The sequence below is a fragment of the Candidozyma haemuli genome (assembly GCF_002926055.2).
Source record: "Candidozyma haemuli strain B11899 chromosome Unknown I_2014730914, whole genome shotgun sequence".
Classification (NCBI taxonomy): domain Eukaryota; kingdom Fungi; phylum Ascomycota; class Pichiomycetes; order Serinales; family Metschnikowiaceae; genus Candidozyma; species Candidozyma haemuli.
In genome coordinates, this window is record NW_020289909.1 from 465,042 (window position 1) to 478,455 (window position 13,414).

Below are 13,414 nucleotides of genomic sequence, written 5' to 3' on the forward strand. Positions count from 1 at the left end.
AAGATAATTTTAAAGGATTTATACTTGATTTGATTGAAGCTGCTGCCATTCAAGCTTTTTCTGGTTGTGTAAAGTTCGACTGGATCTTTTGATGGCATCAACTCGGACTTTCGTTCAAGGCCGAAACGGTTGCGAAAAAGTCTAACCTGGGCTCTCAGTGTGAATCGAAGGACAACCTCTTGTGGCAGCACCGTTTCTTAATTATAAACATTAGAGCATGGTTCATATTGTTGTTATTTAAATTCCATCATCTCGCAATCATCTACCATGCTAGCACACCTAATAGCGGCCTTTGGAGCTCTTCTACTCCTGAATCACTACCCCTCTTGCAACTTCCTGCACCAGTCTGCCTTTACCACGTCCTGTTTTGGTCACATTCTTGTGCCCTATGGTCAGATTTTATTAAGGCATTGTGGATCACTGGAAAAGTTTCACGGTGAGCTTCTTTGTATGTAAACCAAGCATGTGTATGTAAGTTATGTTTGAGAGAGGTTGTACATGTAAGATAGCTGATATTTCCATCTGTATTGTTACTGGCGTGATTAATAAAATGGGAGCTTCAAGTACTGGAAGTTTCAACAATACATATTTTGTATTTATCCTCTATAGGCGTTATTTGGCCAAAACGCTATGAATCTGTCAGTAGGTGGTGTTACCGTTTTGACTGCGAAAAACATAGTTTTCTCATACAATCCACCACAAAGACTCGATTATGGATTAAAAAGACTTTTAATCAAATTAAATGATAGCTTTCATCTTGGGACATTCCTTAGTATCGACTTTTCGAAAATGGAAGGGTAAGAAAACGGAAGAAAGTGTTATGGTCACGTGATCCAATTTCACATATACCTCTTTATTCCACCAAATCCTTCTTTTTAAGTCAATAGAAGCCTTTGGAATATCCTCCACTAGTTTCCATTCTATATTCTACCCTCTAAACACCCTGTTGCTCTCTAATACGTCGAATATACTGGGACATCTTTGTGTCACTGGATGACTGTATGCCGTAGTAAGCCTCACAATCACCCCCTCCGATCCCCAGATAACGAAACAGCCTCACCACAGTCATATAAGTCAAGCAAGGTACCACATCCATAATGCCCATTTTCGGTGAGAAACCTCATACGTCTATAACGGTGAAAATCAATCAGCTCTCGAAGCCTGATAGGAATGCGGATTTGGAAGATGACTCAATTGAGCTCTATTTATCCGATTTGATTCTGCTCATAAAGCTCCAGCCTGGCCCTGGACCTTCAGAAGCAGCAAGAGCTATCCGCAAAAACATCAAGTATGGCTCTTCTGTGAAGACTCAATTGAATGCTTTGCACTTGCTTGAACTTCTTGTACTCAATTCTGGTCTGAAAATTGGGTCCGTGTTGGCCTCTGACGAAAAGTTGCTTGATGTTTTGAAAGGAATTCTTACTGGCTCTGGCTCTACTGGTACTGGCTCGAAATACGATAAGTCTGTGCAAAGCAAGACAAGAAGTCTTGCAATTGGCTGGAAGCTGGAGCTCGATGGTTTGGACGGTTACAAGTATATGGCCAACTTGTGGAAAGTCGCTGGTGTCAGGAGACGTGCACTGGATTCAAGGAGCGGTGGCCACCTGCGTGGTCATAGAAGAACGACGAGTGCTTTTGGTGATGAAAACGCCTTAGAAGAGCCTGAAGATCTTATAGATAGAGATGATGAAGCTAGAGATAGGGCCAGATCTCCAAGATCCCCTAGAATCGCTCGCTCGCCTCCTAGACCTGCCAAGAAGTCTCCTCCACCTCGTCCTGTTCTGGCTTCTCCATACACCAATCCAAGAGCTCAAGAAAGTAAACCTCAGAAGAAGAAGGATAAGTCCAAGAAAAAGAAGAAGAGATCCAGACATGGTATCGTTTACGCAGATGAACAGTTTAGAATCCCGCAAATCAATTACAAAATTGAAGCACCTAAGATCAGAACGGTGCTTTCAGACTGCCAGACTCATACTACTGCTTTGAACAATGCCCTTATTCATCTTCCTGCTGGCACTGACCCCTTAGATGATGCGAAATCGTCTAAGGAGTTTGAGAAATGTAGAAAGGTGAGGAGAAAGGTTCTTCAATATTTGCAATTTGTTGGCGCTGGTGAGGAGTCGTCAAAGACAAAGGAGACTCTTCAGATGGAAGAAGAATTTTTAGGTTCGTTGATTATGGCCAACGAACAGCTTGTCAATACGTTCACACAATTTGACAAAGCCTCGGGTTTCACACCTGAAAATCCGGGTCCACATCATTATGACGCTGCTAGCGATAGTGACAGTGATGAGAGCTACTATGATAGCGACACCGATGAAGACGAGCTTGAAGAAGAAGGTGTGGAGGATTCCATAGAACAAAGGCTTGCTTCAGCTAATATCCTGGAGGGATCGTCATCGAGGCTTCAAGAAGCAGTGAGAAGATCACCTCCAGTACCACAGAAGCCAGTTGCCAAAGAGAAGGAAAAGGACGCAGCTCCAGAACACCAATCTCTCAAAAGAGTTGCAACAGATGCTACAGGTCAATCTGTCGGTAGTGAGGACCCGTTTGGAGATAGCCATGAGCTCTCCAGTAATTACTAAAGTAGGTTAGCTGCAAGAGAACATGTCTCTGTGGTTCAATTGATATAGACAGACTTGATCACTAGAAACCTTAATGCACAGCCAATAATATCCTTGAAACCAAACGTTACATTTCTCATTTCTTACACAAAACGAATATGCCTCATGGTAGTAGTATCCAACCACACTCGCACTTTTTCCCTAGTATGGCCATTCGCATCATATCTGGGGTATGCAAATCTAAAGATCAACACATTCTCAATTTTCCATTACTTAATAAAAGAGCTTCCCCTGAGTTGAACAACCCGTACTACTCGATATGCCCAATGATTTTAGGCCTCGATTTAATAACCCGGTTCCTCTACCTGCAGTTGATGACTTTCGCTTATCCACAGTTCTTCAGAAGCATGTGCCCGAGGAGAACGAAGCAGTGAAAAAGGCATTGCTCAACGTGACAGAGCGCCATCAGAACGACCTCAAACAAGAAATCAGGCGTCTGTTGACTGTAGAGCAAAAAATCCAATACTTGAACATAGATGTAGCCAAAAGGGCACATCTCCTACGAAGAAAGGTCGCGAGTCGAAGAAGACGACTAGACAAGGCGCTAGAAGGTCTACAAAGTGATCGTGACGGGTCCTTGCACGCTGATATAAATGACATAATGACGCTGGCCGTGCTGGTCAGTGCTCACGTTCAAGGTCTAGCACATCGTGCACTAGAGTATGAGAGATCTAGAAATGGTCCACTTTCGGGACCTGATCCTCGTAAGTACCCGAGGTTGGCGTCATTCTTTGGTACTGGAACTGAATCGGTCGATATGGATTCGACTGGAAGCGAGGTGGTTGATGGCTATATGGATGAGAGCGAGTCTCGTCTTCGAGACAATGGCAGCCAGGAGTTTTCCTATTCTGATGACCATCTCGACAGTGCATCAAATGGATTCCAAACATCTTACGGTGGAGCAAATTATTCAGCAAGCAGAACTTTCGAAGACCCGGAGTCTGGCCATTTAAGTCCCGATGACAACGAACTCTCTGCTTCCTCGTCTGAGGACGAATCAGAGCACAGTCTACCGCACTCCCCTAACAACGGAACTACCGAACAAGCAATTAAAGAAGCCTCGCCAGAGATGACAGCTGAGATGATGGAACAAATCATGGATTTGAATATCTCAAAGTATAGACTGCAACGACAGCGCAAGTATGAAGAGCTTGACCTTTTCGCTCCCAAACTCACCGACAAGCAGCAGCCACCTACATCCAAAAAGAAGTCCAATCCGTTGCGATTGCTATATTCATCGCTGGCATTGGCCAACAGCGATATGTTAAAAGCAAGCACTGTGGAAGAAGAATCACTCAAGTCTCCGTTTGTGAACTCCAAATCCGTAGCCACCGTGCTGCCAACGCCACAAACATCGCTTCATAAGAAATTACGAATCAGGGTGCAGCCTTTACGTTACAACAAGCAAGACGATTCTTGTCAATGTCATGATGCTGAGGCGGAGGAGGAATATAATGACGACCTTGACGCTTCTCCGGCCAAAGTAGCGCTTACGAAGACCTTGAACGACTTACTGAACTCTTCTATTGGTGACTATGATAATAATAAGCTAGTGGAAGAGATGTGGAGCTCTTCTGGAATCCAAACAGAAACTGAGGAAGAGGTATACAGTAGTTCGGATGATGAAGATGAGCAGTATCTCTCGGTGGAAAATACTCTTGACGAGACGACAAACACCTACCAGTCGTTCCAGAAAGATCTTGCTAAGTTGAGGAAGAAGAAAAACCAACGAGGCCAATTTGAAATTCCTTCGCGAGAGTTCTCTCCTTCTCCGAAACATCAGCCGTCTCATCGTACGCTTAAACCTAAAGGCTCGATTCTTAAGATTAGCAACGGAGCTAGAAGAAAGATGAAGTCAACCTCATTTCTGAGAAGTGACTCTGGAAACTGCATCACCCTGGTCAACGGGCTGCCACTCAAAGCAAGCTCACCTCTCCCAGAGAGTGCTGCTCATACACCCTACAGGGCTAGTCCACGTGCATCGTTTGTCAATGAAGTATCAGCCCTTGGCATGATCCTTGGAAATGAACCACCACGTAATGATGAATCAGGGGAGGTGGAGAACAACGACGTGAGTATCGAGGATGACGGCTCGCTCGATAATATTAGCTCCAAATCTGACAGTAAGGGAGACGGCGATTATAAAAGTATTGGGAAATTACGAAGTTTATTAGTATAATGCAAATTGGGACCGAGTCATCAAGATGACTGGCGGATAATATGGAATGCTAGAAAAGCCACACGTAGAAACACCAAAGGAAGAATATTGAGAAGAACGCTAGCCACATCTTCCACGATATTCCAGCCCGCTGGCTCATGACGACCATCTTATTGTATGTATTCTTCAAGGTGACCTTACCCTTTTCGAAATTGTTGGTGATTTCATCGTTGAGCTTCATCGACGTGTTAATTTGTCCGCCCATCTTGACACCAAGGTTCTTTAGAGCTGCCACTTTCTGTGACATTGAGTTCACTTCATCATCATTCTGGCTTTCAAGCGACAGCAAGAATGACTCGTTGTGCTTAGCTGAAACAGACTCTGGTTTGTCGTATGGCGAACTGATTCGTTGTGGAGTAGATGTTCTCAGTCTTCCCGGCGACGGCGTATCGAAGAGCTGATTTCTTAATTCACGCAGGTGCGCTGCAGTTGAGTACCGTGAGCTCATAAACGCTTTATAAAAGGTTCAACCGTTAGACCAGTAGTTGAAACCGTTCTGTTGTGCTGGAAAGTGACAGTCGCGCATTGCGTGCAGTGGGGTTGGAGGACACGGCAGTAGAAGCGATGAAGTGGTACAAAAAACGTAGAGAGCAATATAAGGCACTTTTAAAAGAATTTCTCTTTGATTTGCTGGTTTAGAGGGTTTGAAAAATATATATTGAGGAAAGAAGCATACTTGATGTCCTATGGGTTTGGTGCCAGAAACGATGATGGCTCCCAAACTTACTATCTCTTCCTTCCAGTTTTCTCAGTGACGAATTATTTATATAGCTGCGTATGTCAAAGAAGCTTTTCAGCAAATACGCTTGGTTTTTGGGACTTTTCCAACAAAGAAGGTACTCATTATGTAAAGCCAATGAGAACAAGAAATGGTTGCAAATGCGACCGCGGAGTATGAGATCTAGGTAGTTGATAAGATGAAGATATACCGAAATAGCGAGTGTAATGAAACGAAGATATACCGAAATAGCAAAGGTAATGAAACCAGCTTTATCTCTCAAATAATATCTACTTACTCTTAAATATATCTTACCTTTGAACTATTCTAATCAAGTAGTGAAGAGACTACATCCTGAACCGCTCTAAGGACTCTAGCAGTAACCCTACTAACCTCCCTAAACGAGCCAGTTTCAATTTTAAGTTTCTGTTCTGATTTCGACGAGTCCCTTTTATAAAGATTTTCCCTCTACTTTTGTCAATATCTCAGTGAAAGCTAGAAGAGGTGCCCTCAATAGTGCTTTTCGCAGCCATTTCGGATGTCCCACAAAAGTCCAAAGCGCCATATGGAGCCAACGACCGCCTCCTTGAGTTTATTTGAATTGTGGAATTTTCTTCATTTCAAATTCGTCGGCTCTTTTCTTTCTTTCCCTTCCTTCTTTAATTACCCTTAGCTTTTTTTTGTTACCCAGGCGCTTTTCTTCTCTTCCTTCGCATTACGCTGCTTATCTGATCGCGCTTACCAATCCATCTCTCTGATACCATCACACCATCTTCTTCAGCATGGAACAACAAGAACCGCCCAGGTCGTTGGCCTCGGTGAAACATATAATGCTTATTCTTTCAGGAAAAGGCGGGGTGGGCAAATCTTCTGTCACTACACAAATAGCACTAGCGTTGGCCCTCAAGGGTAAGAACGTTGGCGTGCTTGACATCGATCTTACAGGACCTTCCTTACCACGCATGTTTGGTGTTGAAAAAAGACAAGTTCACCAGTCTCGGTCTGGATGGGTGCCTGTTTCTGTCAATAGCAAAACTGGCGAGTCAGGATCGCTCTCGTTGATGTCACTAGGCTTTCTTTTGAAGCAGAGAGGTGACTCAGTGGTATGGAGAGGTCCAAAGAAAACGGCAATGATCCGTCAGTTTTTGAAAGATGTTGTCTGGCCTGATTTGGATTACCTCCTTATAGATACACCTCCAGGTACTTCAGATGAACATATTGCTATCGCAGAAGAACTACGGTGGGCCCAGCCTGTTGATGGGGCGGTCATCGTCACGACCCCACAACAGGTCGCTACTGCTGATGTTCGAAAAGAGATAAATTTCTGCAAAAAGGTAAAATTCGGTATTATTGGAGTTGTGGAGAATATGAGCGGTTTCATTTGCCCTTACTGTGCCGAGTGTACCAATATCTTCCTGAGTGGTGGTGGACAGCAGCTTTGCGAGTCCTTACAGATAGATTTCTTGGGTTCAGTACCCATAGACCCCACCTTTGTGGAAATGATAGAGAATCAGGATACATCAGAGGCAGAAAAGTCTGATAAGAAGCTCTTGCAGATGTATAAAACTGCAAATTTGTTCTCTGTGATGGACGGCATCGTGGACCAGATTTTGAGCAAAAACTTGCCTTCAAGAGTTTGAAACGACTACATGATTATAGATGATGCAAATAGGATGATTGTGCCGCCTGGAAGAGGCTGGCATACTAATGTACATTACTCAACTCCGTTGGCCTTTTTCCATACGGCGATCTTCTTCTTCAACTGACCTTCTGACAAGAACAAAGGATTAAGTTTCTTATCCCACTTCATCTTACCATAGTCGTCGCCATATTTTTCGTAGAGTTCTTCTAGGAAGCCTTCCTCCTCTTCCTTAGGCTTAGCAGCCCTTGGTTTGGCAGCATTCTTCTCAGTGTACTCCACAAGTTCATCGATGACAGTGTGCTCTGGCTCCTTATCAGCAACAATTGTAGGCTTCATGGTACCATAAATGACTTGGACGACTTCATTAGTCTCAGGGTCACGAATCAAACGGGCCTCTCCCTCTGGAATCTTCAGAGGGTCTGTCTCCACGGCAACATCCTCGGGTGCAATGTGGCCGTTCTTCTCCTTTTCATCCCTCTCTTTTCTGAACTCAGTAACAGTTGTGTATGAATTTTCTTGCCCACCGTTATATTTGCCCAAACGAGACGTAAGCCCTAGTTTTTCGTAGTTTTGTTTAAGGGTAAGCTTCTTGTCCCACCTGGCTGCGAGAACAGGATGATGTGCAATTTTTGGCGCTCTTTGTTTATCCTTCGTGCGCTTTGTATTTTTGGTCACCGACGAGCGGGCCATCTTTCTTTTCCTGACAGAAACCATGGTCTATAAGTAAAAGTTGCTTCAGTATAGAAGCACCACTCTGGATATCTTTTCAGATGAGCCCGCGATGCCCCAGATGGTGTACGGGTCTGTTTTCCTCCCCGATAAGGCAGGCATTGATCTCCGACTTACTTGTGTCTTCAAATTTACCAATCCGTGACGACATAAGGCTCTTCAGACTCATCATAGCCGTATCCTAAGTTGTCTTGGTCAACTTCCCTCAATTTTTGGGTTTCTCCATTGTGCCGACCACGACCACCCCTTCCTCTTCCACGGCCACGGCCACGGCCACGAGAGCCTCTTCCTCGACCCTAGACCCTCTTCCACGGCCTCCAGATGTATTTCTAGGTCCTCGATTTTCAGGGTTTTCACTCTTCGTATGCCTGATGCTTACCTTGGTGCGCCTGTGCTTCAATGTCTTCTGATTAAGTTCGGTGACTGCTTTTTCCACGCTAGACTTGTCCTTAAATGCCACGAATGCATAGCCAGTGGCGATGCCAGAGTTGTCAACAATTATGGAAACCTTATCAATAGGACCTGCAGTGCTGCAAAAGTCTTCGATTTCCTGGGGTGAAATCATGTAGTCCAAGTTGCCCAAGTAGATCGAACGATCGTTCAAGTCAGGATTCTCCTCCGATCCGGGAGTTGGGTTTTGGCCTTCACCAGAAACAGGTGATAAATCTGTGATGTCTCTTTCAATATCACCGTTCTCTGCCATTTTTTGTCTTCAAGAACTGGTGTTCGCTGGTGTTGTGGACCACTTGTGGAGGTCTCGGTGGTGGTTTCCGGTATATAATGGTCCTTTGTGTAACTACAAACTACTGTCTCGATAACGCGGGTGGCTTTCCTAGTTCAGTAGTGTCCAAGAACTACAATTTTTTCCGTGGTATAATCCTATTCGTCCCGTACTTATGCTTCCACAAATGCTCTGTAAGTCGTGAATGGCTCGTCAGTAGACAGAGATTCCAATTCCACCGCCGTTTCTGGTGCCACAAAGTAGACATATCCTCTTTCAACCTTCTGAGCTTCTTCGCCCTGCACTCTGATAGATCCATTACCGTTGGTAGCGATCACAACGGATGGTCCATGGAAGCCGTCAAACTGTTGTTTCTGGCCAGCCTTCTTGTCGAAAATCGTTTGCAAAACAGCGAATTCAGCGATTGGTGGATCATACAACACGGACTTGACAGCATCTCCTCTTGAACGTTCGAATGGTAACAATGGCATTTTTTGTTTCTCGACCGATTCGTATGAATAAGTTAACATGTCCACCAAATTCTTGACGTCCTTGAATTTAGGTGTAAATCCAGCTCTAACAACATTATCACTGGCTGCCATACATTCAATGATATCTCCTGAAATGTAGGCATGTGGGTCCTTGGCTTGCAAAAACATGGCTTCGCCGGCATTGAGCCAGACATGGTTCAACAACAAACAGCCGCAAAACAATCCGATGTCTTTAGGAAACTGCTTGTTCAATCTGAGAATCAAATTGGCCAAATTAGGAGCCAACTGATCGAAAACAGCTGGCTCTGACTGGGCCTTTTCAACCAAAGAAGTGGCTTTCTCTTCAATAGTCTTATCGTCTGTGTTCATCAATGCACCGAAAACCTTCTGAAGTAGCTTTCTGTTGTGCTTGTCCTCTTCGGAGCCAACCTGAGCATCTGGTTTGATGTTCTCGGAGAACTCCTTGGTTATGTCGGCGCCTACAATCTCGTAGAACTCAGAAACAGCCTTCAATGTAGCTGCAATTTGCTCCAAGGGCTTGAAACCGCAGAAACCCTCGAAATCAGTAACGGCGATGGCCATCTCCGGCTTGTGGTTGTCATCTGGATAGTTCTTTGGATCGCTGGCGTGGAGCTGCTTAGCCAAAGTCTTGTCTGGATGAGCCTGGATCGATAAGACTTTTTCGATCGACAAGACCTTAAACAAGAATGGCAACTCTTTGTCAGAGCCAAACTTCTCAATCACAGAGGGATGCAAGTATGCCTTGGCGTCCGAGGAGACGACATCTCTCAAAACCTGACCAGAGAGCTTCTCGTCATCAACAACTTTTGAAGGCACAGAAGGATGAGTTCCCATCCAAAGCTCGGCGTATGGCTTTGACTCATCGATCTTGGTCTGTGGGTTGGATTTGGCAGCGAACTGAGCCACGGCTGAAGAAGAGCCGATTTTGCCCCAGTCGTAGTTCTGGAAGCCGCAGTCGATTCTGAAAAGCTTAGACATATTTTAGAAAATAACGGAAAGGTATAAATGTGATATTTGGTTCTCGCTGGGAATGCCAAAGAGTTGGTGAAACGCGAGACTGAAAATGTAGTACGGAGTATTTTTCCTGGTGCTGGCGCTGGTTCTACGCCGTGCCCGCATGCACTACTGACGGATTCAGACAGCCTATGGCGTCGGAGTTCACTGTCATAAAATTCCGTCTTTTATTGTAAGGAACAAACTTACGAGGGTTTATTGTTTGGATTCTCAAGCTATTGGAATAGAAGCCTTTTTCATTTTAATATAAGGCTGGGACTTCTGGACAACGTAGAATGGAGGGACCATCAGACAGGCAAGGAGAAACGCGATATTCGCTTGCCATATTGCGTCTAAGCAAACTTCTTTTCAGAAGTTTTGTACTGTATTTCTTTAATTTAATCTGGCTCTTGAGAAACTCGGGACACGAGAAACGTGGTGGCTGCAAACTGAAGGTACTGCAGGCAGTTACTCAAAACATCAACACGATCTGGGCCAATGCATCCCTATGCAATCTACTTGGGTCGAAACGGCATCCGGCAACCGTATTTCGAGAAATGCTACGCTCAATGGGACAAAACACATCTCCATTGGTGAGAACTGTACCATATCATCGGGTGTTGTGATTTCAGGCGACGTTCCCACCGCCACCCCAGGCCAGTCTTCCATTCTTTTGGGGAGATACTGTTTTCTTGATGAGGGCTGCTACATAAGTCCTGCCGAGACAAGACAGCCTGGTGTTTTCAGTGAGATACATATTGGTAATTATACAGTCATAGGAAAAATGACAAAGGTGATGCTGGCTCAAGTAGGGAACAGAGTCAGTGTAGGAAACGACTGCATTCTCGGGGAACATAGCATAATCAACGACTGCTGTGTAATATCTGATGGCACAATTGTTCCACCGAAGACCGTTATCCCACCCTATAGTTCAGTTTCTGGAGTTCCTGGGCCGTCATACTTGGTCGAACGAATAAGCCCTGGCTATCGAAAGCTTCTTGAGCAAGATGCAAGGTTGAGACACGTTAAAGGTTAACTTAGTCGTGCTTTGGTGCGATATTCCCGATGATGCCTCTTCCTCTCAGACCAAGTCTTCCTTTCTTGATAAATCTTATCGCGAATTTGTAGAATACAAATAAACCGATCAAGAAGAAGACTACTCCGATAGGACCATGTTGATAGATCGAATCGAACGCTCTGAGCCAGCTGGTAAAGGGGCTTGCAGCGAGCTTCGGAGAAAATCCACTAGCTTTGATGTCCTTTGTCAAAAGGGGGTCTAAAAGATGCAACAAGACTGGGCGCAACTTTGAAGGTTCTATAGTAAGTTTTTCGCCTGTCAATGTCTTGTCCCAGTAATATTTCGTGTTCTTGGTGACAACGATCGTGTCTCCTGGTTTGTATCCCTCGCCATCAATATCCCAGCCGACCAGTTTTGCAAAATTAGGGTACTCTTTCAAATTCACGTAAGTGAAAAGAGCGTCATTGTGATCGAACAAATGTGGAACACTTTTTCTCATAGCAGCGATAACCTCCAAAGAATCGGCACCCTTTTGCTTGAGCTGGTTGATCGTCTCCCACTTGGCACCCCTCTCATCTGAGAGCTGCTTAAAATAATATTCCTTCTTCAAAAAGATGTACTCGTGGGCAACCAAAGACATGCTGTATAATGTATCTTTGAGTTCGTCTTCCTTCTCGCCATCCACAAATGTAACAACGACCTTGTCATCTAATTTATCTTTGGTGTTGAAGTACCATTCAAGCATATCTGGGGTAAGTTCGTGAAAGAACGGATACATATTTTTAACTACCCATTCCTCGATTTTCTCCGGGTTTCTCATGTCCTCAGGCGCATAGTTTTGAAATACTGCGGGCACCATGGAATGTTCTTTAAACATGTAAAGTGTAGGCTTGTTCGTTAAAGTTGTCGCAACATGAAGTGGGCGGTTGTATTTTACATCCTCGAGGTCCTTGTCAGTCCGCACAAAATCAACCAATCCCTTAGATTGATATTCTAATGTCTCTTCAAATTTTACTGACGCCGAGCCATACAAACGCATGTTGAAAGGCAGGTTTGTTACCATCTCGAGTAGATGAGGTAAAATGTCTTTATCTTCCTTTGTGATCTTGCTCTTATCAAAAGCAAAAACGAGGCCCACCTGTGGGTCCAAAGGAAAATTTAAATCGAAAGGTTTCTCTGGCTTCTCGGTTTTGAAAAGATCCAAATCTTCGAAGTGGCTGGCAGTGGCTATTTCATACTGAGAGTTTAATGCCAATTGTAGAACCCATTTTTTCATCTTCGCTACATCCATTCCCTGGTTATAATCGAACCTGATAATTCCGACATGCTTTGGCAAAAACATCGCAAATTTAGGCGACTGACGTAAGTCTGAGCTCAACTCTGGATGGCCGAGCTTCTCGCATAAAGTAGGGTTGGACTTGCAATTCAAGTGGCCAGTTTTTGTTGAACTGATAACCAAGTTGGACAATCTATCCCAATCGCTCTTGACTTTCAAGCAATCCATACATGTTCTCGAAAATTTGCCAGTCTCCCACTCCTCATCAGTTGAGGAAAACATTCCTATGAACCAGGGTTCTTTCATTTCTCCGGCTACGATGTTCAACGTAGTATCAGTATCCAATAGTTCAGAGGAAGACGGCATCGAGAGTGAACCATCACCGTATTCTGCCACAGCTTTTTTCATAAACTTCTTGAAGTTCTCGGGGGTCTGTTTAAGAGCGCGAGGGAATGAATCAACAAGCTTTGACTTTCCTGTCTTCTCACCACGTTCGTCGAACTCTGGGACATATATTCTCAAGTTTGGCCAGTATGGCACTACTTCACGTTCACAAAGATCACCACTTTCAACGCAGTTCACTTGCCTCATATGGATACCTGTTGTTTGTTGACCATCGTAAGTTTCCCTAAATGTCTGTTCCCACTTTGGTGCTAAAGCATTGCAATGATGACAATATGGGGAAAAAAACTCAACAAAGCTCATATGCCCCGAAGTAAATTCGTCGAATGTCTCAATTGTAAGAGGTTCTGGCATCTTGATCTCGGCTGTTGCGTCGTTTTCAACTTCTCCGCTGACTTCCTTGTTTTCGATTTTCCCGGACTCAGAATTCTCTTCTGCTGGTGGCGGCTTTATAGCTGCCGGGGTAGCGATAGCAAAAGATAGTAGTGAAGCATATGCTAGGAGAGAGAGCCTCATTTGACTCAGGCAACTTTCGGGGTTAAAGTGGTAGTAACTGTTATC

General features: G+C 44.4%; 7 protein-coding genes across 7 annotated transcripts; 2 read left to right on the plus strand and 5 right to left on the minus strand. All coding sequences in view use genetic code 12, as the record gives it.

Annotated features, from left to right (window-relative positions):
• Positions 1-1,097: 1,097 nt before the first annotated feature.
• CXQ85_005113 (uncharacterized protein) lies at positions 1,098-4,803 on the plus strand (the record flags this gene model as incomplete). The annotated part of the gene is made up of 2 exons (XM_025488715.1): positions 1,098-2,574; positions 2,936-4,803. 2 exons carry the CDS (start codon positions 1,098-1,100, stop codon positions 4,801-4,803), a joined length of 3,345 nt encoding a protein of 1,114 aa, XP_025343482.1.
• A 49-nt stretch (positions 4,804-4,852) lies between these two features.
• On the minus strand, positions 4,853-5,290 carry CXQ85_005114 (uncharacterized protein; the record flags this gene model as incomplete). The annotated part of the gene is made up of 1 exon (XM_025488716.1): positions 4,853-5,290. The coding sequence occupies one exon, from the start codon at positions 5,288-5,290 to the stop codon at positions 4,853-4,855; it is 438 nt and encodes a 145-aa protein (XP_025343483.1).
• A 1,052-nt stretch (positions 5,291-6,342) lies between these two features.
• Positions 6,343-7,200, plus strand: CXQ85_005115 (iron-sulfur cluster assembly protein; the record flags this gene model as incomplete). Its single annotated transcript, XM_025488717.1, has 1 exon — positions 6,343-7,200. The coding sequence occupies one exon, from the start codon at positions 6,343-6,345 to the stop codon at positions 7,198-7,200; it is 858 nt and encodes a 285-aa protein (XP_025343484.1).
• A 74-nt stretch (positions 7,201-7,274) lies between these two features.
• On the minus strand, positions 7,275-7,916 carry CXQ85_005116 (uncharacterized protein; the record flags this gene model as incomplete). The annotated part of the gene is made up of 1 exon (XM_025488718.1): positions 7,275-7,916. One exon carries the CDS (start codon positions 7,914-7,916, stop codon positions 7,275-7,277), a length of 642 nt encoding a protein of 213 aa, XP_025343485.1.
• A 220-nt stretch (positions 7,917-8,136) lies between these two features.
• CXQ85_005117 (uncharacterized protein) lies at positions 8,137-8,634 on the minus strand (the record flags this gene model as incomplete). The annotated part of the gene is made up of 1 exon (XM_025488719.1): positions 8,137-8,634. One exon carries the CDS (start codon positions 8,632-8,634, stop codon positions 8,137-8,139), a length of 498 nt encoding a protein of 165 aa, XP_025343486.1.
• Positions 8,635-8,825: 191 nt separating this feature from the next.
• PMI1 (mannose-6-phosphate isomerase) lies at positions 8,826-10,142 on the minus strand (the record flags this gene model as incomplete). Its single annotated transcript, XM_025488720.1, has 1 exon — positions 8,826-10,142. The coding sequence occupies one exon, from the start codon at positions 10,140-10,142 to the stop codon at positions 8,826-8,828; it is 1,317 nt and encodes a 438-aa protein (XP_025343487.1).
• A 1,052-nt stretch (positions 10,143-11,194) lies between these two features.
• On the minus strand, positions 11,195-13,369 carry CXQ85_005119 (protein disulfide isomerase; the record flags this gene model as incomplete). Its single annotated transcript, XM_025488721.1, has 1 exon — positions 11,195-13,369. The coding sequence occupies one exon, from the start codon at positions 13,367-13,369 to the stop codon at positions 11,195-11,197; it is 2,175 nt and encodes a 724-aa protein (XP_025343488.1).
• Between the last annotated feature and the right edge of the window lie 45 nt (positions 13,370-13,414).